Below are 27,431 nucleotides of genomic sequence, written 5' to 3'. Positions count from 1 at the left end.
TATGCAAGTTGGCATTTGATCCTTAGGTTTTCTTTCCTTTTGTCTTTCATTCATAAAACCTTAATTCTGAGTGTCTTAGCCAGGGAACACTTCTTATGGGACAGGAGGGGAGAGGAAACCCCTTGGTGAATATTATCAGCACACAGCAGCCAGTTTTATAAAACCATGCAAAAAGGCAAATAGGTATTATGTCATCACCCATCCATCACTCTATATGTCAGCCTTTCAATAATTCCAATCGACATTCTCGACAGGCTGGTGCAAGTTAAAGGGGCTGTTTGTTTCTCGAAATTGAGCAGAGGCCATCTATAGCCTTTTGTTCCAGACTGTTTTCTTCTATGTCTTTTCATTTCTTTCTTTTTCTTTCTTTCTTTTTTGGGGGTATTTAATTGAAATACATGCCGAGTTTGCAGACTGCAAAGATCAGAGCTGTTTTCGTCCAGCAGTGGTAACTATGCATTAAACATTTTGATTTGTTTGAGCTTGAAGTTTAGTCCTTTTTTGCCATTTGCTTCGTGGAGTTTGTGTATATTTACAGCCTCTGCATTTAATGGCCACATGCCTTATTTTCACAGATGGCCAGTGGAAGGCTTTTTCTTTCTCTTAGTATAGCCCGCTTTCAGTTTTGCTACATTTGTCACAGTGCCACTGCTTGCAGCTAGCAAGTGCCCACGCTTGGTGGGGAGCAATTATGGTGTGAGTTTTTAAGGAGCTTTTTAAAGGTTTTTTTTTTTCTTTTTCAGTAAACTTTTTATGGTTTAATTTTCAAGCTTAGAAAAGCTGTGCATGTTTTCAAACAGAGAGTCTTGTGTTCTTTACATCATTCTGGTAGAGGGGTTAGTGCGCAGGGTGGGCCAATAAAATGAGACTTATAGGGCATGCCAAATTGGACTTTCAGAGAGACACCCAGAAGCCTCCTGCTGATTGAAACTGTCTATTCATTTGAGGATAAGAGTACGTGTGAACTGTAGTGTTTCTGGGAAAAAAGAAGTTTAAAAACACTATGTAGAGAATGATCTAGACATCTTCAAAGTATTTATCCACAAGAAATAAACACCAGGAGAATGTACAGCAAAGTATAAACAGCAATTATGCCAAAGGTGCTGAGCTTATAAACTTACACACGTAACCTCACGTTTATGGGTTTTCTAACTTTCTGTAAATCTGACTCCTTTTGTTGTTAGATTAGAAGTGTTACTTCTAGAAACTTGGCTATCAAAAATGGTCTTTTATCTTTTCTGTACTGATATCTTCCTCTTCATCAGCATCAAATTTCTGCCTCAAAGCAGTTATACTACAAAATACTGACATAGTCAAAGAAATTTTCTCGGTTACCCCTTTGTATTTAGTAGCCATTATCTCTGTCATCACTCATTGTGAACTTTATTATCAAAGTGAATTAATTTATCAGGAAATATTCTGAATTTAGTAGTTGTTTCAGAAGATCTCAATGAATCCTTCCAGTTCTGCTTTTTGCCTTCTTTAACAGTTGAAAAAGATTCACCGTTGCCTATGAGCAGAGAAACAATAATGGCTATTAGCATTTATTTTGTTTCCACAAATTTACAATGACTTCACATCATATTTCATTTTGGGCTGTAATATAAGTCGACTACTATTATTTCTTTTAAAAAAATGTAAGCTTCGAAAAGACTAGAGGTATTCAGTTAGTAGACAAGCATTTGGATTTAGGTCCTCCAGCTCCAAGTCAAATATCTTTTCTAAAATTCCATTTTTTTGCATAGCAGAATGGCTAGAAAATTGTCAGCATTCTTGAAAATGTACCCTCCATAGTGATACTTGCTTCAAATTAAAAAAATCTCCTCCTATGGAAGGAAACCTTCGAGAAAATTACCCAACACCTGTTTGATTAGGTTGTGCTGTGGGAGTAAACATGTTTGTACTTTAGCACATTCTTAAAAATCTCATTTAAACAATTACTATCCCCACAATTTTTACATCTTTCCTCCAACTCTTTATTTTCCTGGTTCTGTTCCCTTCTTAGCTCCCTTCTTAACCATCTACCAACCAATTCATTAGGGAATCAACAAGGGAAACAAGAATGATACTCCCAGTCTTTGCTTCCCAATGTACTTTATCTTTTAGTAGTTCTGATAAAACATACGGTGAAGTTTTGGGTGTGCATTAAAATGAGATTTTAAATATCTAATCTATCCTTTTCTCTCTTTACGTAAAACTATCATGGATAATTGAAAAGTGAATTATAAGCCTGGGGTGCTCATTTCTATTTGTCAGACCAGCCATATCCAAATCAAGCCATGTTTCTTCAAAATAGTCCAGTTCAACTTATTTAACTGAAGTAAGTACCAGGTACCATAGCTACATTTGTAAGAATATTGAACTTTGTAGCTTCTAATCCATGCAAAGGAAAAACTAAAGAGGAAATGTCTGTGTGTTTCTGTAGCTCAGTAACTGGATCACACATTGTTTATAGAACAGTCATTGGCACAACAGCCCAGTTTTGTGTTTATACCCCCCAACACCTAGAGGTCATCCTATATAGATTATGAATTTTATTTTTTTCTTTGTTGGTCTATTTTTGTTCACATTAACCTGAGTTGACTCAGTGTATACATCAAAGTGTCTGGTTGATATTCTGTTGATATCCTGGTGTGAAAGAGAAGCAAAGGCTTTTTTAGAAGTCATTAGAATACTAGCCACATACCCAGACGTTTGAAATCCCAGGTCTTAGTTTTCTCTCTTCTGCCTCCCACACCATAAGTGCTGTTTTGACAAATAAACAGTGACTAGCCTTTTACTGTGACAAGGTGTGTTGTATCTTTTTGTGAGCTGTTCTCCACACATTCCTTTGAGTGTCCTCTACTCCGAACACTGCATACCTAGGCCATAGTAATTTCCTCCTTTCTGCAAAGCAGTGAGTGACTCCTTGTTTCAAAGGTTAACTAACCTTGAGTTTGGACAACAGCTGTGTCTTTTACAAAGTATTTGCATCCACAGGCTGATTTTTATTATACAGTCTCTTTACAAAATAAATCTAGATAAGCCCATTTTTTCATAATTTAAACACTTTTTAAGAAAATCTCAACTGTAAATGGAGAGTTAGCTTTAGATATCAAAATGTATGAACAACTTTTGAGGAAATTACTCCATTTAGATAGAGCTAATATCCAGTTCTGTACACTGGTCAAACTATTTTAACTTTGTTATAAGGAGTTTAGTTAAGCAGCTCCTGAAATGATAGAATTGCAGATTTGAAGCAAAAAAAAAATCTTTCATAAACTTGTCATCTGACTTTGATTTACTTCTTTGAATTGCTTCTTCAGGTAGTCATATGGCCAATATTGAAAAGACAGATGCAATTTCTTACACTCTAAGTCACCACATTCAATGGATAGAGTGCTTGACTATTGGGTAACTCTCCCTTCCATGCTTCGTTGTATTTCACTTAGTAATTTATAGTGTTTGATTAGTGTCCTGTCTGTTGACTGTGTCTAGTCATACTCTCTGTATATTCCTTTGGTAGCAAGTCATAGTTCTTTTTAACATGGAGGATTTAAGATATTTAAGCCAAGTATTGTTGATTTTCTCTTCCCACTGCAAAACATTTTCAGGATTCTGTATAATTTGTCCATTATGACAACAAAGGTATTGACAGATTGTGCAACCTGAATTAAATGCAAGCAAGCATTATCACTGAGCTAGATTAGTCTGCATTCCAACTCTTATAGAAAAATAAAACAATTCCTTTATAAATTTTTTTTCAGTGAACCTTTCTGGCCTCTTGTCACTATATTCTTTACTATGTCCTCTTAATCTTTCTAGCAGTCATTTCTGGAATATACATTAGGTATTATGGTATTTGTTCCTTAAATGTCTCTTTTTGAGAATAAGAATTAGTTATTTGCGTGAACTTTTGAATATTTCTCCCCTTTGCAAGAAGTTATTTTAAATCTTTACTATAGATTCATCAATTTTTACCTACTAGTCATTTTATAATCTTATAAAGTTATTCACTTGGAGTTAAGATCCTTTTTTTGTTGTTGTTTGTTACCAAAGTTCAAACTCACAACCTTGCACTTGTCAAGCAAGTGCTTAGGCCACTGAGCTAAATTCCCAGCATGGAGTTAAGATTCTTGAACTCACGAAAATGGTTTCTAGGTAAATTATCTCATATATCTTCAATTTTATAGTATTTTTAAAGAATATCTGATCTACCAGTACATTTAATTGTGATCAGCAGATTGCCTGGTAAACTATGCTCCTAAGAAGTTTAGTTACAATTACACTTCAAGAACCTTCATGAAAGGAATTTAGGTTGTGCAACAAAAATGTGTGTTTAATTCATAGGGGAAATCTCTGAATTTAGGTGTGGGAAAAATCAGGCTTAGCAACCACTAATTTTTCAGATAACTAGATGAGAGGACACGTATAGATCTTTCTAGTCCCTTAACTATAATATATCCCTGTGATTATTTAATGGGGAAAATGAATGGAAATATATTTCTCAAAGGAACCAAATCCCAGAATTCTAATATCCAGAACATCAAAGTGCCTGTTGATATTCTTGTTGATAAGCTCACATTTGACCAAAGTAAATTCATGATTTCTGGCTTTACTTGTGTTTTTGTTGTGTTGGGGGAAAGTGTGTGTTGCTGTGTGTGAGTGTATGTTTATGTGTATGTATGTCTGGATATGTTTATATATATACACAGTCTACAAGAAAGCCTTTTCACACATTTGTCCTGTTAGATTATGTGGGTGGATAACTAATTTTTTAAAATACAGAGAAATTAGTAAGCAAGGGAGAAATCATGAGGTTAATGGGGATAGACATACGCATTGTTTCTTTATATTTTACTTAACCTAATATAAACCTCAGCTGATAAATAGTTATGACATTATAAATAATCTTTCATCTACTTTGGTGGTCTTTGAGTTTCACATAATTCCAGGGTTAAAAATCCTTTTTAGTTTCTTCCTTCTTTCCCATATCATTAGTATAGTAGGAGACCATAAAAAAGTGCAGCCAGGAGGGGCTTAACTGTTACTGAGTCAACATTTGACAGTCACACTATTCTGTCATTTCATGCATGTGCTTTTTATGAGTTTTATAGCTCCAAGAGCTTTATTTCAGGCATGTCCATTATAATAGCTGATCCACAGCCCATCTCTCTGGTTGTATGTGTGCCTAGTGGAGGGCAAAACTCGTCGCTTCCACAAATCCCAATTGCAGGGAGTAATAGGAGAAACATCTATGCATGCACTGTTTAATTTAGGATTAGGTAGCTAAGGACATGCCTACTTCCTCCAAGATGCAGTGCATGTGTCCTTTTATTTTGACTGCTCTATGAAATATCAGCATAGGATGTCCACTGTAGCCATCACAAGCATAGTTAATTTTCTGTCGCTTTTTTTGTATAAATTGAAATAATAGAATTGGGACAATTCTCATTTGTCATATGAAACAGATTTGTAGAACTGCATCTTATCGTGCCTGGATCTTAAAAAGAAAAAGAAATAGAAAAATATTTCAGATGACAGAAAAGAGGAGAAAATCTTGACCATTTTTAAAGTTGTTAGTAAAATTCTCTTTTTCAGTTCCTGTCTACTAACCTAGCCATAGAAAATAAAAGATCCTAACTCAACTAGGGAAATCAGCCTTCAAACTGAACTATTCCTGTAAATTCCTACATATCAGAAGTAATCTTTGTCTTTTCAATTTTCCCCATTTAGTTTTTCTCTACTTTGAAAAGTATCTTTCTTGACTGTCTGCAAAGTCTGTCATATATTTTTATGCATTTTATAACTTAGGATTCTGGAACTCAGGTTAAGTGATTTGTATAAAGTGATATTGCTAATATATAAGACAGTTTATTGAAATGTGCTATTTTGATGCCAAAGTCCATTATTTTCTAACTTCAAATATGTCCTATTTCTATTAATCCTGGTAGCCTTTGCCATTCAGAATAGTTTTTGACTTAGTATAGATCCATATTGACCCCTTCAAACCAACTAATTACACACATCTGTTTAGATTTTTTTGGTGGGGGCTCCCCTTGATTTCCACCATAGATGGTGTTACTTATAAACAATATACATGCTCTTTTCCATTATGCAAAGCACTGGATTAGACACAAAGCCAAAGACCAGCTGCCAAATTCCCCAAGTGAGTATTAATACTTTAATAATAGACCTTTGGATGTTGAGTTTTCAAAATATTCATCTGAGCCAAAGAAGTTATATGGTCTACAACTTTCTCTTTTTCTATAGATGCCATGTAATTCACTTTGATTTTTGTTCAGTCAACATAAGATCAGAATATTTCTTCAAGGAATAATAGGTTTGCCATAATATTTAACTTTGATTTTAGCAAAACTACAAAGTTGTGTAAGATTTGGTTAGTCAGATAAGACATCTTTCCAGTAGAAATCTGGTTACTACCAGTAATTTTTTATTATTATTCAGAAAGAAAACATATGGGTCCTTTTCTGTGGTCTTTGTTTATAAATCCCCTGCACATTCATTTTGATTACCTTGTGATAATTAATCTCTTTGTACTCTACACTCTAGGGTTACTCAGAGCAGTTCAGAAGTGTTTCTTTAAATGTGTTTGATGATACTTTTTCCTTATGGTAGGAAACAAAAGACCAATGAATCTTGTCAGTTTCGTATGAGTATTTGAACAGTAATGAAAATGCAGTAAAGTCTAAGTGTTACACTGGATTTGTAGTTTAAAATATTGGTCTTTAAATGGAGGCATGTGCTATTTTTTTTCTGTGCAAATTCTTGACAATGTGACATAGCCATTTGGAGTCATGATTATGAAGTTGGTAAAAATTGTCACTTGGGCCCATCAATATTCATTTGTTTCCTCAAACTCAGTTGCTTTGATGTGGCCTATTTTCAACATCTTCTCATTTACTTCTTTCTGACTTGAGATCCACTGCTTTTGTGTTCTTTCATATGCCTCTCCTTAGGGAGAATTTAATTATAAGTACTTTGAAAATCAAAATATTCCCATTTTCAGTGATTATTGTACATATGAAAAGAACCTATAGAGAAAGGAAATAATTTATGCCAAACAAGTGAGTTTTAGATTCTTCTGAGAAGGAGATGACTGGAGGTTAGAGGAAGGTAAAATTAAAAAGAATAGAGTAGAATGAATTTTTAAAGTGTTTGGTATTTGTGCTTTTTAACACTTGATTCTTTCTCCTTCTCAGGCTCCTGAATACTGAATTTTATTGATTTAACTATTGAGAACTGAAATCCAACTCAAGTTTTTGGTGGTTCAATATCTAAATAATCTATCAATATATCAATCTGTATAGATATATAAATTTATATCTACCTTTATAAGATTTATAGATAATTTATAGGATCGGATTTCATGTGAAATTATATGAGCATTACTTCCCACTTGGGTGGTTATTATCACTTACTCCTTACATAGCTTCTATGTGTGTTCTGAATTTGTTGTCCACTACAAGTTTTTCCAAGATGTAGGAATGCTACCATTTGAATTTATATACCGTGTCTTTTAATTAAAGGAAAACTACACATCCTTTAATTCCTCCAATTTTCTCTTATTCTTGTTCACACATCTGAAAATCATTATAAAAAGAGTTATATAAAAAAGTATCACTTACTATGTTGATTTCTACTGTCTCCTCTGACATTCTCTTAAGAAAGGTGATAAGGTCCACTTTTTTGTAGCTAATTAAATTATTTATTATACTTTGTGCTTTAAAGGTAGATAGTTAGAGGTGACTTACGGTAAAAACTGACTGCAACTTCCCTGCTGTCCTTTTGCTAATTTTAGTCCTTTGGTAAGATGACATAATATCAATAAGACTGAACTCTTATCCTTAGAAAATACTTCATAATTCATTCCTTTTGTACTCTGATTTCCTTCATTTTGCTATTTCTTCTTGATTCAGAATGGAACACTCTAAAAATATATGTAGTACTCTTTACCTATATACCATTAAACCAAAACTTGATGGATAATCTATCCCCTGTGCATTACCCAAAGAAAGTACAGTACAATCTCTCTGGACCAGGGAACTATCAGATCATGTTAATGGAATGTTTTTTAATACAACTTTTAACAGCTATATTTATCATAGAGAGAGCCTGTTAAACTAGTACTCTTAGAGCTCCTGAGCTCAGCTAAAGAATATACAGCAGACTTTCTCAGCAAAAGAAATACAGACCACATCAAGCTGTTAAAAAGATCAGTTTCACACCCAACATAAATTGGGTCAGATTCTACATTTTTAAATGTATAACTTGTGTCAAATTTAATACTTCATGATTCTATAAAACTAAAGTTAATATAAACTGTTTTCTGTTTCATTTCCCTACTGTACTGTAAACTGATTGAAATTTTAAAAATGTTTTTCCATTAAATCATGTACAGACTTTGATGAATAGAGTGCAGGCGTTCCAAGGCCACTGACATAAGAGAATTTTCAATCTAGGCATTGTACAATAGTAGCATTGTCAGATTTTGTAGAGATGAAGCATGTACTGTGTTAATAATTTCAATATCCTATTGGTTATTGGTGAGCACATTAGTTGAGCTTTTTTACCTACAATACAATAGTTGATTATTTGCCATGAACATTTTATTGTGTCGGTAATAGTTCTGCAGTATTTATAGTTCATTAGTTACAATTCATAACTGTGTTCCTTAGAACATAGTGGTGAACGATTACAAAGAAACTTGTGCAAATGTTATGAGATCCAATAGACGTTTTGCTTAAAACTGTTTTGGAACCACATCATCCCCAGAGCATGCTGAAAAGTTCAAGAGAAAATTGTCAACTTTTCATTATATGCTTTTTCTGTTCTTCACATCACCCAATTTCTTAATTTAGAAGCAATTTAATATCCTATGTGACTTAGATTAGGCATTATATTTTCCTTGAACATAATTCAGTTAGTAAGCCACGTTCTCCATGAATGCAAATCATGCACTGCATGCTTCTAAATGATTTGATTTCTTTGCAGATATAATTTTGTATATTTGTATCTCAAATAATTCGCCAACTCAATATTTTGGCTTAGCAATCCAAATCAAATTGTGGTCCAAGTAGCAGGCACTCACACTGGATGTACAGAGACTTGACAAGCAATTAGCAATGAATATTTAAATGTCTTCATTACCCTTGCATGAGAAATGCAGATGGCATTTAGGAGATCGCAACCAGAGGGCACTACTGTGAATTTTGTTTCTATCATTTAGTCACCTTACTACTGGAAGACTTTCTGGGCCCCATGCCACTCCTATACTTCTACTGTTTGGCTAAAAATAACGTGGCACTCCAAACGTAGAACAGGTTGCTTCTGTGAAATTTCAGTACACGTTTTGTGACTTGGGAAGGTTGTCTGTAAGGATCCTGGCATATGTCCTTCAAGCATAGAAACCCAAATGCCAAGTCTTAAAGGGGTTTACAAGAATCAAAGTCCCTCCAAAACCCCTGCTGTTCATTTCCTTTAATCAACTCAGTAGAATGTGATGAACATGCAAAGGTGAGTAAATCAATATCCCGTCCCTTCCAGAAGCTAATGTAATGTATATGGCCTAAAGAAAGAAATATTCTTGAATAATGATCATTTCAAAATTTAGCTCTCAATTCATATTTCTTTATTTAAGGAGAAAACAACACTGGAAAGTCTGACTCAGCAACTGGCAGTTAAACAGAATGAAGAAGGAAAATTTAGCCATGCAATGATGGACTTCAATATGAGTGGAGATTCTGATGGTTTGTAGAAATTATTTGTATCTGTTCAAATAAAGTGCAAGAGTATGTATTTCTGTCAATAAAAACTGCTAAAAAACAGACAAGACAGTCACATCAGACCTGAGCTTTATAGCCAGAGCTCACCTATACCAGCCAGTCCCATGCTGCGAGCTCTCCACTGAGTTCTTGCTTAATGGATCTCTTTTTAGTCCCTGTCACAAGCTCTAAGTACTATTGCAGGTGAACGGACTGACCCTCAGAACTTGGAATGCGTTTTTTTCAAGGTCACAGGGCTCTAGGCGCAGGAAGCAGGACTTTAATTTGAGGTGGTATGATTTGAAAGCAAATCTCCGTAATCACCATCTCTCCCTGTCTCTCACTTGCCTATATCTTATGCCTTAAACTTTTCAGAACCTGCTATCTCTCTGCTCATTTTTCAATTTCAGCTCAATTCATGACTAAAACACATGGTCTAGAGAACTTTTTCTGGATACCTTTGTGCATTTTGGACCCCTTTTCTCCTGCCCTCTCCCACACAAATGCCCTGCCTCCTCTCTGTAACCCAGTTAGAGCTCCAGCTGCACAACATTCTGCTTCCCTTAGACCTACAGTTGTGACAGCTCCCCTGAACAACCAGATAAGAACAACAGCTAATTACATGGAGCTTAATCTCACTAGCATAGAAAAGAGAAAAACAGAATAAAGTGCCATTATATAGTGCCTCAGATAGGAACCTCTCTTCAGGGTCAGTCAGGTCACATGCGCATGCAAATGCACATGCATCTTAAGAGTTGGTTTGGTATCAGATCCTCAACTTCACTAGTATTACAGAGGAAGTCCTTTGCACATGGAAGAGACTGTGTCAAGCTAAACCACTGAGAATGGTACTGTAACACACACACACACACACACACACACACACACGCACGTACACGCACGCACGTGCATGTGGGGTGAGGAGGCAGGGTTTCTTGACAACCCTCTAGCATATGCAGTGTGATCAGAATATGTAGTGAATGTCAAAGTTTGGTTTTTTTATAAATGTAGTAGAGAACATGTCACCACTCTCCAGATATGGGTGTATCCCATTGTTCTTACCACTTTCTAAGGCAGTTTTCGAAGTCTTTGAGTGTCTTTATTAGGGGTAAGCAAGAGTTCAGTGAACGCTGCTGTGGAGTACTAGCCAACGGAAAGGCGGGCTCCTAAAAACTCTGCTTTGCCTCTTTATTCATCTTATTTCTCAGACCGGGCACTCTGTGACTTTGGCTCTTCTGCCAAGTAAAAATGACCATAAAAGGCAAACATTTTCAATCATTTCAGTACATCAAGGCAGCCCCAAGAGCACAATGAAAACACTGATAAAAGAGGACTTGCAGAACAGCTTCAGGAAGTTGCAGAAGGATGGGATAAGAGTGTTCAAAGTCAGAGGGAAAACCTTGAGGAAGATTCATGGCAATACGTCTTTTGCTGGAATACTTTTCTTTAAATCTAGATTTTCACCATATGTTTTGATCACACCTCACACATAGCTGTCTAGTCTCTGCCTCAGGACAATTCTACTTAAATCATCAAGGTCTGTATCGGCCAAGAACTAGCCAAGCTTGAACATTTAACTTCGTAATTCTGTCAAAACTAAACTTTATTCAGTTGGGTAGCCAAGAAAAAAATCTGTTTTCTTTCATCTGATGTACCTGAACATTTCGTTCTATTTGCTATTTCATCAACTAGGATAAATCTGTCTAGCTGATATGCAAAATGCTTGTTAGATTTGATGAAGTCACGTACTGTTCTTTTATTGCTTATGTTGCTGTAAGGTGTAGGAACAAGAGAAAGCAGATGTGCAAGTGATCATTTGCTAGTTACAGAGTCATTTTAGAAAGATGTTACTATATATAAGCACTCATTTTTGTCAATAAAAAGGCAATTACTGGTAGTAACACATTTCATAAATTTTAAGTTGTATTAGCATGATAAAATAAGCCCATGATAATCAACATTAAAACATCAAAATTGTCCTGATGTTATTTGTTAAATTCAGTCATGCTTGTATGTGAAATATTTTCCACTCTTCCAGGGAGCATGGTAAGAATGAGAAATAATGAGACACTACCAACAGATATGCAGGTTTTTATTTGCTGCTATAGAGGGCTTCCAGTCTGGGATATTTTGATTGATTCTATTCTTTCTATTTAAGAAAAGAAAGAATATAAATGCAGAAAAGCAAAGCAGTGTTTGTATTGATTATCTAAGTCCTAGAAATCCCCAGACTATTTTATATTTTGCTCCATCTTTTATAATGAAAATTTAATGTCAAAATGCCGTGTTTTCTTCTGGTTGTCCATATTTTCATTGCCTAAACTCAAGTATCTTAGAAGGTGTCTACTCTGGCAAACCACTCTAAGAAATCACATACAGCTCTTGGAGTGAGTGAAGCTTCTACAGGTGATGTGATTCATGAAATTAGCTTTATTACTTTTATTCTGATTGAACTGTAACTATCCTTGGGTCTCTGGAAAACTTTAGATGTTAAGAAAAAATTCAAAGGACTATATTATATTTTTCACCTTATCCATGTGACTGTAGGCTTCCTAAGAAACTCTGGTAATATTATATTTAGTCTGTTCTTTCCCCTACAATTTTTTAAATATCTTTTTGGGGGCAGCTATCATTGTTACATTAGCATATTTCATGCATATATTAGCATGTAATTTCAAAGCAAAGCCAAGCACATTAGAATTAAACACCTGTATTGTATTTTGACCTCAAAATGCTATCTAGCCTGTTTTTATTTATATAACCTCGGGGAGATAAAAAGGTTGGAGTACTTTGTGTTCTGATAGCCTTTAAGCGACAAAGACATATCCTCACCTTCAACAATCCATCTGCCACACAGATTACTGTTTGACAGCTTTGTCAGCCCCTTTTCATTTTTAATATTTCTACAGCATTGGCATGTTTATTGATCTAATCTATTGTCTTACCAGATTATACCAAAAACATATACTCGAGTTTCTTGTGGGCTCTTAAATGTAAACAGTGAATCAGTCATAGTCGAGGGAAAGCAGGGGAAGATAAATTAGAAATGGATTGAAAATATAAATACAACATTTGCCACTACAAGGCTTATCACAAAAACTTCATAAACAAGCATCTGTCTTCAGAACTAGAAGTACCATGATCAAAAGTACTTTTTTGTTTTTAGCTATTTTAATAGACCAAGCAGTATTGCAAAAAACCGAGTTGCCAAAAGTTTTAACACTGACATGAATGATATTCCTATTTTTTAGGAAGTGCTGGAGTTTCAGAGTCAAGAATTTATAGGGAATCCAGGGGGCGTGGTAGCAATGAACCCCACATAAAACGTCCAATGAATGCTTTCATGGTATGGGCTAAAGATGAACGGAGAAAAATCCTTCAAGCCTTTCCTGACATGCACAACTCCAACATCAGCAAGATACTGGGTAAGAAAGCATGAATAATTAAGTGATATATGAATAAATGTATAGTTATAGCTTTTTTTGGGAGGGGTACCTAGGATCAAACTCACGACCTTGTACTTACCAAGCAAGTGCTTGAACCAGCGAGCTAAATACCCTGCCCCCAGTTATGTCTTTTGCAGGTGTAGAAAGATCCTCAGGGATTCTGATGACGATGGAATAGTCCATGTTCATCAGGAGACATCCCTCTGTGTCTCCATGCCAATTATTAATTATTGTTATTTTCTCCTCTTCAAATGTCTGATTTTAACTGTGACTGTAAAACAAGGTGCTTTTCTCTGAGACAGCAGAGACTGGTATCGGTCATTTCCATCCTTTCTCTTTGACACACGTGGACATGTTGTTTTTCATTTTAAGGCTCCTTCCTCTTACATCACCTTGTAACACAGGGATAAGCATTTGACTTTGAATTGCTTAGAGTTCATCACGGACATGGGGTTGAGGTGAAGATGATATTTGTGTGTTATAATTTTAAGTCAGTTTAATCTCAGAGCATAGTAAGAACTGGTGCACATTCTAGAAGGTATTTTTGGTATGCATAGGTACAAAAGTTACCTTTTGCAACACTTTTTGTAACTTTCAGTAATGTGCAGTATTATTAAATAGAGACTTTTTGTGTCATTGCAGCTTGCAGGTCCCCCCCCCAAAAAAAAAACCACATATATTTACTGTTCCATAGATGCTGAAGTACATAGAAAGGATGGGGGAGAAGAAAGGGTTCATGTTATAAAGAAAAGTATAGAACCAGTTTAAGTCACAAAGAAACAAACTGCATCTGTGTCATCAGTTGACATCATCATTACTGTCCCTGTCTTTATCATCTTTACATCATCTTTATCTTCAGATAGTCTGGTGGCTGAGTACTGGACACCTCGGCAAATTTTGATTATTCATTCACTGACATCAAAACCCAGGCAATAAAAATAAGATAGAACAATCACTCTATCAACAGATTTTGGATCTTACAAGTAAAATATGTCTACACTATTAAAGGTTTATTACAATCCATAGCATACTATGTTTATGTAGTTTATGAAGACCACATTCCTTTGATTCTTTTCATTAAGAAACTGTTCATGCAAAAGCAGTTACTGAACATATGCAAGTTTTTTGTGACCTTGTTTTAAGAACAGAGGTAACTGATGCTACCCAATCCACAGTGTGCATTAGTAATGTATGGGATCAAAATAAGCCAGTAGCCATCTAACCTTCTGTCTCAATATTTTCATATGAAGTGATTTTGAGATTGGTAGATGAGCATCATATTAAAAGACATGAACATATGAAGCCTTAGACATGCACAGAAAATGTGAACATCTATATTTTAAAGCATGTATCTATAGAAAATCAAAAACTGGAGCTGAGTAAAAATGCCTATTTTTTGCATCTCCACTAATCTCTGCTCCATTTTCCCTTTTACGACTTATATTCTTCCAAATAAGGTTCATCATTTTTGAAATGCAATGCACTTTTTTATTTAGAAAAACTCTAGAAATCTGTGAAGTATTTTATGTAAGCACATTTTATATTTTATCAATTATTCTCAAATTAGAAATCTAAGAACATCAAAATAAAACCAGCTAAATACTAACATTGTTTCACCTGTCTTTGTTACTCAGTTCATATGTCTGCACACTCAAAAAGCAATAATCATGGATGAAAAGTTTACCTTAAGAGAAATACCAGTTTCGATGATGCGAAATGATACTTTAAAAACATAGCAAAATTGTTTGTGGACAAAAAATGACTAAGACAATTCCTCTCTGATCTAAAGGAGAGAATAGTGTGACTGTATGATTATATCATCACAGAGTACATGGAAGAGAGTACTGCTGGATTCCAGTTTTTCAGATAAAATTGTATTATTTAAATGTAGAGCATTTGTGTCTGGTCAAAAATTAAACCCTCAAGTGTTTTGGACCTCAATATTTAGTCATAGCTTTCAATAAATAAGTGATCTTCAAATATCCACAAGATTATTCTGAATGGCCTATTTCGTATAAAAGTACAAAGAAAGCTTGATGTTTTCCTCTTTGCTGATTGTTTTGGATAACAGCCTCCGACAGCATGCTGCTAATTCATTCTGCTTAAAACAGGCGCTGGAGCTGGGTTGACATTTTACGTAGTCTCTGGGGATCCTAGTTGACATTTTAAAGGGCTTCTAAGCATTTTATAATACCCTAAAATCTGGTTTTAATAAGCCATTCTGCTGAAATTGTTAACATAAGGAATCACCTTTTACTGTTTGGCGCTAGATCAGGGAGTGGGGGACATCTTTTTCTGATTAGATATACAGTAGTTGGAGTAAAATGTGCAAATTCATTACATACCCCATGGAGATGACAATGTTCCTCAGCTCATGCTCTCCACTCCGTACTGCCAGATTTCGAAAGGAAAAGAACAATTCTAAGGCCCTTATCATTTTTCTTTTGAGTATCTGATATTTTTAATTGAAATGTACTATTTTGTCATCAGGAAGCATACCCAGTTTTCATTCTCAGCTTTTCCATATAGAAAGACCCGCCTTTTGAGAACATCAGGGCACCTTCTTCCTGTGCACGCCTCCAGGTTAAGCAGCTAACCACGCCCAAATCAAATGGATCATTTTTTTTTTTTTTTTGAGATACCTAAAGTGCATTCCCAACATTCTCATCTAGCATGTGTCAGGGATTTACATCCAAGATGTTTTCAATCGCTGTGTCAGCCGCACAGCCATTAAAACCTAACCAAACCCAATTCAGAGCAATTATTAAGACAGGAAAACTGGATTTGCCGGCAAAGTGAAATCCTATGTATATGATCATACAGTGGTATATCGGGCATTTTGCCCCAGTTAGTTCTCAGGCTATTTTAATTCTCAATTTTAAAAGTGTAACTCATATATGGTCTTATTTTTAAATATATTTTAGGATTCAATAATTCTGCAGAAACTGCAAACCAATAGTCGAAGTATTTTATAATCTCATTTCATGCCAGGTTTTGAACCCCACTTGCCTAAGAATTCCTCTATTAGCCATGACTGCATGTATTCATCCCTTTCGTGCTTCATTTTTGTCAGATTAACTTTAAATTCACAGTCTCATCAAAAGACCTTGACCACAGTGTTCTTCTTCCATCAGGTGCTCTTGTCTTTCTGATCTTTATAGAAATCGTTTCCTCTTATCTTATGATAAGTTACTTTATGTAATTCACACATTTATAATTACAATAATAAAATTTGTGTCAGGCATGACAGCACACGCTTGTATTCCAAGTGCTCTGAGAAAGTGAGACAGAAGGGTTGCAAGTTCAAATCCAGCCTGGGGAATTTAGCAACTTAGTGAGACCCTGTCTCAAAATGAAAAATAAAAAAGGGCTGGGAATGTAGCTCAGTGTTCAGTCTATAAGACTGTTAATATAACAGCAATAATAATAGTAATAATGATAATAATAAAACTTGTAACAAGATGCATAATATTTTTCCTCATTGAATGTGAAGTCTAAGCAGACAGGAAACTTAACTCTCTTGTTCATCACTGCATATTTGGCAATTAATGCCTCACTATGCACATAATAGGAAATATGAAACAATTCTCACATCCTAAGGTTACTTCAAGGCGTAAACATTTCCTTTCCCTAGAGATACATAATAATTTAGAGCTTATAGAACATTTAGACTTAGGGAAGAATCTTTTTCAATTCTTATTCTAACTGAGAATACTGATTTCTTTGTTCAACTTTGGAATAAAGATAGCTAGTGAATTTTATTTTAAGTCAACTATCTATATCTTAATGTATTCCTGTTTGCCAGTAAGTTATTTCTGATAAGCTTAGTTTTTCACTATCCAATCTGAGGTTCATATATATATATATATATATATATATATATATATGAAAAACCCCATGAAAAGAAGTGATCTTGTTCAATAGTATTATAACTTATCTTTTTTTATACAGAGAAAACAACATAATATTGTGTAAGTACCTCTACAGAAAAATGTTGGGAAAATAAAGGAGTATTTACAAATGATATGGCCTGACCTATTGACTTAATTTTGAACGCTGCTTTTCAAAAGAAGTTTGAGAGAGAATAGAAAAAGAAACTATTTTATTTGAACTGTAACCTGAGCTTCTGTTATAAAAGAAATAAAATTATATTAGCTGACTAGATTGGAAAAAAAAATCTATGTTTATAAATCTTCATAACTCCTACGTGGATATTCCCACCTGCGCAACATCTGTTCCAATAGAAAACAATTCCAAGCGAAGAAATAATGTCCTGTTCACTGCAGGCTTTGTAAAGTAGAATATTCCATGTTGAAGAATTCTTTACACTTGTTGGGAAGAACTGTTCAGCAGTGATCTGTTTGCAGTTGCAGTATGGAATTTTGGTTGAATGAAAAACCTCCTCTAAAGCTTCTGAGATCTTGCTCAGATAACTTTGAAAGTCAGATGAAGAAAGCAGTATCACTATATATTTGGTAGGTGTATCAGTAGGTGTATCATTTTTCATTACTATAATGAAATACTTGAGGCTACATAAATTTATAAGAAAAATGCTTATTTGGGTTCACAATCTCACTCTTAGGTCAAGAGACTATACCTGGTGATGTCTTCTTGCTGGAGAGTCTGAGGCACTGGCACATCACATGGCAAGAGACAGAGTCCTTGTGTTTATCTTCTTTGTTTTCTTCGTCTCTTTTCTTATAAACTACCAGTATTCAATGACAGGGCCCCATTGGTTGGATTGCCTCCACCCAGCTGATACCTCACAGTGAGGATAAACGCCAGCATGAGTTTTGGAGGGGACAAATCCTGTTCAAGCCATAGCTGCGGGGATCTCCTAGATCCAGTTCTACAATCTTCGTACACATGTCAGATCAGATTGATTATTCGCACATAAATGTACTTTGTAATAAGAATTCTAAATCTGTAAGAAGTAAACACTGCTGCTACTACCTCTCTTACTATAATATAGAGCCGCACTTACAGAATCAAAACTTTCAGACACGTTTACATTGAGTGTGAGTGTTGATTATTTTTGGTTTAGTTTAAAACTGACTTTTCTCAGTCCCAGCTGAATATACACCAAAACTATTAGTGAAAGAAAGAGACACAATTTGGCAAATCATTATATCTCTGTGTCTATCTTCTTTGTACCATGAAAGTGTCTTATTTTATTGAAAACATGTTCAGAGAAAAATGCGAATGCATACTTGTTGTATTTCTGCTAACTCTTGGATCATAGACAGCAGGTGCAACTATGTATGAAAGAGGTAGGGCACTGCAAATTCTATTGAGCTTGCTCTTAAATCCCACATCTGCAATCAAACAATTATGTGATCCTGGGTATCTTATTTCATCTATGTGAAGCTCAATTTTCTGATCTGTGAAAATAACCATAATGCTATCATGAAAAATTGTGATGAAAAGTAGAAATGAAACATTTGTGAAGTTCTTACCACTGTGTGTGTCTGCCACGTAGTAGTTATCCAGTCCATATTTGGTAACAATATAATTCTAATCAAATTTTTAGTGAAATGAATTCTTAACTATAATCATTACTATAGGCATACATAAACATTTGGGGAGAGTGATAATATTTGGTATATTTGATATAGGAACTTTTGCAGTAAAGTGCCCCCACTTAAAAAAAAAACAAGTAGATTGAAAATTGTTGGATTATTATATATAATGTTCAGTTTGCAGCTGAATTACATCATAGTCAAATGTAAAAACATGACTGCTAAAACTTATAATGCACAATTTTGGATAAATTGTTCATTTGACCAGAGTCTGTTCATTCGGCAGAGAGTATATTGTCCAGGGCTCCTATTTTGGGATACACAGGCTCTTGGGTTTGGATACACAGTGCACCAGCACCACTGTCCTTCTGAGATCTTGCCTTCCAAGTCAGAGTTCACTAGTCAAAACCATGTTGATGGTTCTCTGGGTTTTGGCCAGCATCTTCTGATCTTGTTCTCCATCACATCTCCGTCATATATATCTCTTTTAGGATGCTCAGAAGCCGTGCAAATCGGAACCCTAACCTCTTTTTCTTTACAGGATCTCGCTGGAAAGCTATGACAAACCTAGAGAAGCAGCCATATTACGAGGAGCAAGCCCGTCTCAGCAAGCAGCACCTGGAGAAGTACCCCGACTACAAGTACAAGCCCAGGCCGAAGCGCACCTGCCTCGTGGATGGCAAAAAGCTGCGCATCGGGGAATACAAGGCCATCATGCGCAACAGGCGGCAGGAAATGCGGCAGTACTTCAACGTCGGGTATGGCCCGCGCTCGTTTATCCCCCAGAGACAGCTCCCCCTTGTCCGCGGTGGGATGGAAACACACTGTGTTTGTTGAATTGCAAAGCAGCATTTGAAAAAGAACCTGGAACCAAAATTTCAAAGTTTTCAAAATTAAACTGTGTCCCATATCACCCTAAAAAATCAGTCCGTAAGGGTCCACTGCGACTTTCTACCTCTAAATAAGTTTGAAGGCCGCTAGGAGACGCTCAGAAGTATTCCTGGTTCACTTCCTCACGGATGTCATTACTCTCAGGGTTTCACCATGATAGACATTACCACGTACCACTTAGTTGAGATAATATAAAAGTGATTTCAGAAGAGAGAAACACTGCTGAAGAGCGAAGGGCTGCTGAGCTATCAAGGCACATGGGTGGCCTCGTGTGACACTCTGCGTGGATTACACAGAATCGGGTTATATTTAGCACACAGCCAGGCTGTGAACGGAAGTTCTGCTCTGAATGAGGAACGCAGCTTGCAGGATGTTGTCCTCTGCTCCCCGTGGCAGGGTTGTTGACAGAGCTGTGACAGGCAGCCTGTAACTGCGCTGCTCCTGGAGACCTCTGTCCAGACATACTCCAGCAAAGGGCTATCCTGCAAGCTCAGAATAATGAATACTGTTCTGAATATGGCCAGAGGATAACGGGGCGGGGGGCTTTCAGTTTTGTCCTGCACTCTCTGTTTCCTTTAAAGAATATTTGTGCTCTGTCCAAGGGTCTGTGATTCCTGTCCAGGAGCTTGACTCTTCTCGCAAAGCTGTACACAAAGCCCAAGTAAACAATGTAGCAGACTTATGAATGCCTAAAAGAAACCAGGGCCAGGACCAGCTACACATTGCACAGGGCCCAGTTCAAAACTGAGAAAACACGACCCCTTATTTAAAAATTATTCATCGTTTCCCAGATAGGACAGCAAGACTCGGTATGATACCAGAGTGCAGTGGCACGGGTTGGGGTTGAGCATCCGTGGGGCTGGCCTGGCCTCCCACCTCCAGGGGACCGAAACTGTTTTAGGGGCCAGGTGAACAGGGTGGTGTGGCTCAGTTCTGGAATGTTCTGAACAGTAAAGCTATCTGATAGCTCCATGGTTTTTCCATTACAAATGAATTCTATTTAGGCTAATTTATTAAAAAAAATACTCTTAGTACATATCATAGTGAAGGCAAAGTGCACTTGGAGTTAAGGACTTGGGTTCCTTAACTTCATTTTTTGTGCCTGTTTATTTCACAGAATGGTAACAGAACAGGGTATTTGAACAAGCATATGGGTAGGTCATGTAAAATGCCTGATGCTCTAGAAGGCGCCATCCAAAGGCAAGGTGTGAGACTCAAAGCAGGGTACAGTTTTTAGCACATTAGGCAAATTGGTGACAATCAGTACCTTAGGATTGGCTGCCACTGAGCACCTTAATTATTAAGCCAGACAGGCGTCTCACTCATACTGATTATTGACCTCTTTTTGGGAATTCCTCTGTGACAGGCAACAAGCACAGATCCCCATCGCCACCGCTGGCGTCGTGTACCCGGGAGCCATCGCCATGGCCGGGATGCCCTCCCCGCACCTGCCCTCCGAGCACTCCAGCGTGTCCAGCAGCCCTGAGCCCGGGATGCCCGTTATTCAGAGCACTTACGGCGTGAAAGGGGAGGAGCCGCACATCAAAGAAGAGATCCAGGCTGAGGACATCAACGGAGAGATTTATGATGAGTACGATGAGGAAGAGGATGATCCGGATGTGGATTATGGGAGTGACAGTGAAAACCATATCGCAGGACAAGCCAACTGATAAGGGTCAAAGATCGTTGTGACCTTAGGACTTCAAGAAGCCCTAGCTGGTTCATCCTTACCAGTGGCCAAGCACATTAACTTTCTCATACACTGACTGTTACTTTAACTGTTAGTCTTAAATAGTTGGGACATCAGCTGACTAATAGACCTCAGCCTCAAAAGGCTTGGAAAGGAGAAAAAAAAAAAAAAACGAAAAAAAAAAAAAGCAAACAACAATATCGACAACAAGAGATTGAAATAAGCTATGGGTAAAACAATGCCAGTAATTCAGCTGCTACATCCAAGCACTGAAGTCTTACCCGTTAACTTTTTTTTTTTTTAATAAACTTTATGGCTGTTTGTTCTACAATGTTCTAGAAATTCTCACTCAGGTACACAGTGCCAACAAGTGGCTTGTGAATGTGTTTCGTTGTTTTGTGCTACAATTTTTAAAAAGAAATAAGTTTTGTTTTGTTTTGGGGGGTTTCTGGGCTTTTTTTTCTTTTACTTTTTCTTTCCTTTCCCTTTTTTTTTTTTTTTTTCTTTTTTAGTTCTTTAAATGCACCTGACAGAAAAATGAAAGACGAATTTCTCTTTACTTCTCTCCACTTTCTCCATCCCTTTGCTTTAAAGATGGAAGTCTGTGCATGGGGGAGGGGGGGAGGGAAAAAGAGCCTGTTTTTAACTTCCTCGCTATCATCACAAAACACACAGTTATTTTCTTTAGAGAGTTTTCTTTATCTGTTGCACACCACACTACATCTTTAAGCAAGTGCCAAATTTGTACTGAAGTGTTGACCAATTTCATATTTTTTCCTTTTCCTTTTTCCTGTTCCTTCTTGAGTTAGGACAGTGTTATATCTTAGACAATCCCTTGAAAAACCTGATATACCAGCAGCTGGTGAGATTTGACTTTTTTTTTTTTTTAAATGGAAACTGTAGGTGCTGTTCTCAGGTGAAAAGAGAGAGAGACATAAGAAATTTAGAGAAAAAAATATTTTCTGATCTTGGATTTTTGTGTGTATGTATGTGTGTGAATATGGTACTAACAGAAATAAAGTTGGACCATTGTGAGTTAAACCCACATCTGGGGATGAAATCCCACATCCTCCTAAGTGACTGGTCTAGAAGTAATCTTGACCTTGACTTTGCACTTCAAATGACAATTTAACCAAGTATAGGGCTCAGAAATTCTATTTTTCGGTTTCTAATGTGATGGTGATCGGAGGGATCAGGCGGCCCTGTGTAATAGAGGTGTGCGTGTACCACACGGAAGCAGCTAGCAAACGACTCCCAGATGTCCCTTTTCCCTGGACAGTCGGTTCTACTAATGTTTGCTACTTAGTGGTTTTTGTTTTTCCTGTTGATACTTCGAGCAAAACAATCACTGTTTTTACTGAATAGATTTGGCCATTTCCCAGAAATACAGAATTAGCTTATTTCTCAACATTCCATCCTTTCCTGACCAGGAAAAGGAACTGATGACGACTTTTGTATTTTTCATCTCCGTGAAATGAAGTGGAGGCCTTTTTGCATTTCAAAAGTGTGGGCCAGGTGCATTTTCTGCCATAAAAACCAGGATTTGATTTAAAGTCACTGCAGGCCACCAAAGCGGGGCCTGCCTGAGCCCAGGGATCCCAGCCAGTCCTCTTCCTTTGCTGGGAGGTGAATCTGCTGAAGTCTAATTTAGTGTCTGCGGAGCATGCGCAGAGAGCAACAGCCGATGCGGATGGGACTCCTTTTAAAATTTTGCCAGCCAAACGCCAAGGCAGTGGTAGCACCTGTACAAATAAATTCAAAAATCTTTTTAAGTCAATTTTGCCATTATTTGCGTTTCCACATCCAGCAGTAAATACTTGAGCCGGTCGCTTGGATGTACCACGGTGTTCATTCTGTCCAGTGGTCATTTTCCTATCTCACCCCCCACCAAACACCATCCTAAAGTTTGACTTTCACATATAAATAAAGAAAATAAATACTTTTTAAAAATTTTCTCTCTCTCAGAAGACTTGCTTTCGGGTTTTGCTTGGAGGAGCTGATCATATCCTGCATGTCAGAGACTTTGTTTCGTTTGTTTTTTCTGTTGTTTTTGATGACTGTATTTTCATTCAAACTGCCTCTTTTTGCTAGTGTTGTAATAATGATGATGATAAAATAATAATAATAATAATAATAATGGTCAGCTGTTCCCAGATTAGTAAGTTATGTATAATTTATTTTATTTTGCCCTTTCTATTTTATTCTGCTCTGATTTGGAAGTGCAGCCAATAAGCTGTTAGATATTTAAAAGTAATTGCTATCACCAACTCATATGTAATATGCATATATATATACACACACACACATATACTTACCAATATATGTGTGTATATATATATGTACATACACACATGTGTTCACCCACACAGTTTTACTTCTTTTGTAAGTTTTTTTCCTTCTAAAAATTTGGGCCCCAATAATGTCAGTTCTGGTGTTTAATACAGAGGAGTAAATTAATAGGAGGCTCGTGATCAATCTTGTCTTATGCTCTTGTCACTCATTTTAGTTATTTAACTGCCACAGTCATCTAGAGCCAACTTTTGTTTTTATTTGTTCTATTTGTTTTTAAGCACTCTGAAAAAGGAAAAAAAGACACTTGCTTTTGTATCATTGTTAGGTACAATGTGAAAACAGATTTTTTAAAAACTTGTTCTGTCTTTGTTAACAAATTTCTTCTGACTTACGTGGGGTCACCTCCACGTCTGCTGGATCCTTATTTCATACCATGTTACCCACATGCTTGGTTTCCATTTGATGACTCTGGGCTACAAGAATACTTTGTTTTAGCTCCAGGTAGATGCCACTGAGGCATTCATGGCCAAAATGAATCCGAAACACCACTGAATTGACAAAATATTGCATTTGGTTTAAAATTTCCTTGTTTTATTGAACGATAGAATGAAATTCTTAATAGAAATCTCTAACTGCTGGAACCCAGAATTTACTTAGTTACATATATGCCCAAGACTAACCTGTGCATGGACTGAAATAAAAAACAAGTCCACAGCACTCATTGAATTCTCTTGTTACAGCATTTAATTCACTGGATGTCAACATTTCTTTGCTCTAGTTCTCCCCAGAAGACAAGAAAAACGAAAATGCTTATATTAATGTTTTGAAGTCACTTGATGAAAGGTGCTGTGAACAGAGACTTGCTGTGTTGACATACTGCCTTTTCTGGCATTTGACTGGTTTATGATTTTTGTAAAGGATCCTAAAACTTTGTATTCTTTTTCTGTGCCCCATTATGACCAAAAAAGATAAGGTGGAAGAAATGAGAATGAAATCAAACTGAAATAAACTGTCTCCTCCCTCCTTTCTTCTTGCCTACCCACCTGCTGAAAATTCTCTCTCCACACCCCCATCCTTTTTCTCTGTCTCCCTCCACTTTTTCTCTGAGGAATAATCTTGCCAGAACTCTGTTTTTTATACTTGATGTGATCTGTTCCTCTAAATTAGTCATGTTCTTATATGAATCTAAAAGAATATTACTAGAAAAAATAGTTAAAAGTTGCTTATTGGTAAACTAATAATGATTTGGCTAGTTATTACATTTGAACAGAACACAAACTATTCTTCAGTCTGTTTACACCTAGATTAGTTAGGTCAATGTTAAGGTTCATTTGGCATCTACAGTTTAGAGTTACCCATGTCATCAGATTCCTCCTGAAAGACATAGTCATTGTTGAAACCAAATCTTTCTATAAGGAACAAATATTTAAAATGTTCTTTGGTGATACTGTTCCCTAGATTTGATATCTGGAATAGAATTTTACCTTAATTAATTTAAAGAAAATTATCTTTATTTCATGGTCTCATTTCAGATATTTTCTTAATCCAGAAGCTGTTAATATTCTCAGAAGAAACCTCTTATATCACACTTAAAATGTCAAAAATAAGTATACTTCCATTCATTCTCAAGGGTAAATTATTGAATTGTAATAAACAACTGTATATTTACAAACAGGTTTATAAAATATTTGTCTATCAAGTTAATAATAAAAACTTATGGGGTCTACAAGGAAAAATATGAAGCCCACTGAAAGTGGTTCAGATATCTCTTTGTCTTGTAGGGCATAGATGTTTGTTTAGCCAAGCTTATACAGTATTTAATTTTGAAATTTCCTATAACTATCAATTTACCAGGTTGGAGATGACATGTTGAGTTTCCTACTGATCAATTCCTGTCCTCTCCAGTGTTTCTGTCACTGGTTCACTAAAACAGTATTTATATAGCTCCACGGGCTCTAAAGCTCTTAGTCTTTCTGACATTTTGGATTTTACAAGTAAAAATTTTTTTAAAAAATAAAACAGAGACAATCAAATGCCTGGAGCTTAAAACAAAGTATGTGCAACCTACCATCTCACTTGAAATTTAATAAAATAAATAATTATGTAAATATAACATAGAGTTATAGATTTATATTTTGTTCATAACACATAGTGTAATATAAGTTGTATATTTTCATGTTTTTGGTTTTATGTTATCATCCATGCCACAATAAAAATAAAACAGGAGTTTATGTACTCTTAAAAAAATAAGATGTGGGTTGCCACCAACCTGTTTTTTTGTTTTTTGTCTTTTGTTTTTGTTTTTGTTTATTTTTTTCATTCTTTTTTCAGTATTACTGCCGTGCAAGGCACCAATAAAAACAGCAAATGTGTTCTTTATCTATTTTACTGTGTTTCTTTGCACAATCCTTGTTACACAATTGTGATCATTAGTTTTATTCTGAAAGCTGATCTGCCCCTATTTTCGGTATTGAGGTTGACTTTGGACAGGGGAATGGAGTGTTTAAGCTTCAGTGTGGACACTGCAGGAAGCTCAGTCAGAACCCATGACGTGCCTCCGAGATGGGATCCAGCTTCACTCTCTGTCAAAAGATACGCAACCCTGTCCTGTGTCATCAGCTCACACATGTGAAAGCCCTAAACCTGAAGCCGTGATAGTTTCCCTGACTGGGTACCCTCACTGGGTATGGAATATGAATTCTACCATTTAGAATTACAACTCCCTTGTATTCATATGGTAAAATTTCAATTTCAGATTATACATTAATTTTTCACCTTTGAGTAATGGATATTTCTGAATTGTTTTATGCTCTGATATGAACCTCTTGGTTATACCTCCAACTTTCTGAATGATAGAAAGAAGTCTCTTTTCCTTCCAATGGCCATTGTTTGCTTGTCTTACCTGCCATACTATTTCTTTCTTTCTTGAAAGTCCTGTGGGAGTTTCTGGTTGGTCAGATGGGCAGGTGCGTGGATGTGTGGTTGTTTGGTCAGGATTCGCCCCCCCCCCAGATGGTTGTCAAGACACTGGATCTGGTTAATACCAATGTGTTACAATCATCTGATATATTATAAACATTTGATAACAGATCAAAATAAAGTGGGTATATTCCACTAACAGTTTGTCCATTATATCTCCTACTCTAACAAATATTTTAAAGTCTGGGTCAACAGAATTTAGACTTGACTGTTTAAAATGTAGATTCATGAACCCAATCCCAAATATAATGAATCAGAATCCCTGGGCATAGAAAGGAGGTTTTTGCAATTTAAAGCTCCAAACAGCTTCTCTGAATCCAATAGTAATATTTTGAAACAACCAAGAATTGGGTCTGTTTTCCTCTCTGCCTACTTTTTTATTTCCATGTCAAGTTGTGCATCTCCTATTGCCCGCCATACTTTTGTTGTAACCTGAGACCTCTGTGAACATCCTGAGTCTGAGAGTCAGCAGACAGCCACTGATGTGAAGCTATCAGCAGCTCCTGCTCTGCTCCTGCCTGGGGCACTGAGTCTAGGGCAACCTCACTGGCTCTTCCTGCTTCTCTACTCCTCTACGTTGTTCATCCTGACAAAACAGGAGGCTGCAAGAAACTAGAACACTGAAAACAGCGCAGGAGCACAAAACTACCACCCACTTAATTTTTGCAAAACAAAGCGCAGTTCTTTTGAAAGGAAAAATATCTATGGCAGGAGTTGGGAAGTAAACGTAAAGGTTCTGCTCAGTGTTCATAGACCACCCAGGCCATGTCATTGCCTGTCCCACCCAGGCGCTTCGGGAAACAGCTTTATCAGAATGTGTGCGTGGGGCGAACCTTGTTTAAGAAAACTT

At 36.4% G+C, this 27,431-nt stretch overlaps 1 protein-coding gene across 21 annotated transcripts in view; it reads left to right on the top strand.

Annotated features, from left to right (window-relative positions):
• Positions 1-25,981, top strand: part of Sox5 (SRY-box transcription factor 5) — a 921,295-nt gene extending 895,314 nt beyond the window's left edge. For all 21 annotated transcript variants that reach the window (XM_063238388.1, XM_063238384.1, XM_063238383.1 and 18 more), the window contains 4 exons: positions 9,641-9,749; positions 13,016-13,189; positions 19,271-19,487; positions 20,987-25,981. In XM_063238388.1, coding sequence (XP_063094458.1) covers positions 9,641-9,749; positions 13,016-13,189; positions 19,271-19,487; positions 20,987-21,290 — 804 coding nt within the window. In that variant the 3' untranslated portion in view covers positions 21,291-25,981. The remainder of the gene's footprint in view (positions 1-9,640; positions 9,750-13,015; positions 13,190-19,270; positions 19,488-20,986) is intronic.
• Positions 25,982-27,431: the final 1,450 nt, after the last annotated feature.

Source organism: Cavia porcellus, unplaced genomic scaffold (genome assembly GCF_034190915.1).
Source record: "Cavia porcellus strain 051 isolate PalLab524CR breed Dunkin Hartley unplaced genomic scaffold, mCavPor4.1 scaffold_27, whole genome shotgun sequence".
In the NCBI taxonomy this organism is placed as follows: domain Eukaryota; kingdom Metazoa; phylum Chordata; class Mammalia; order Rodentia; family Caviidae; genus Cavia; species Cavia porcellus.
Note: the sequence above shows the minus strand (reverse complement) of the source record. Positions and strands in the feature narration are given on the sequence as shown.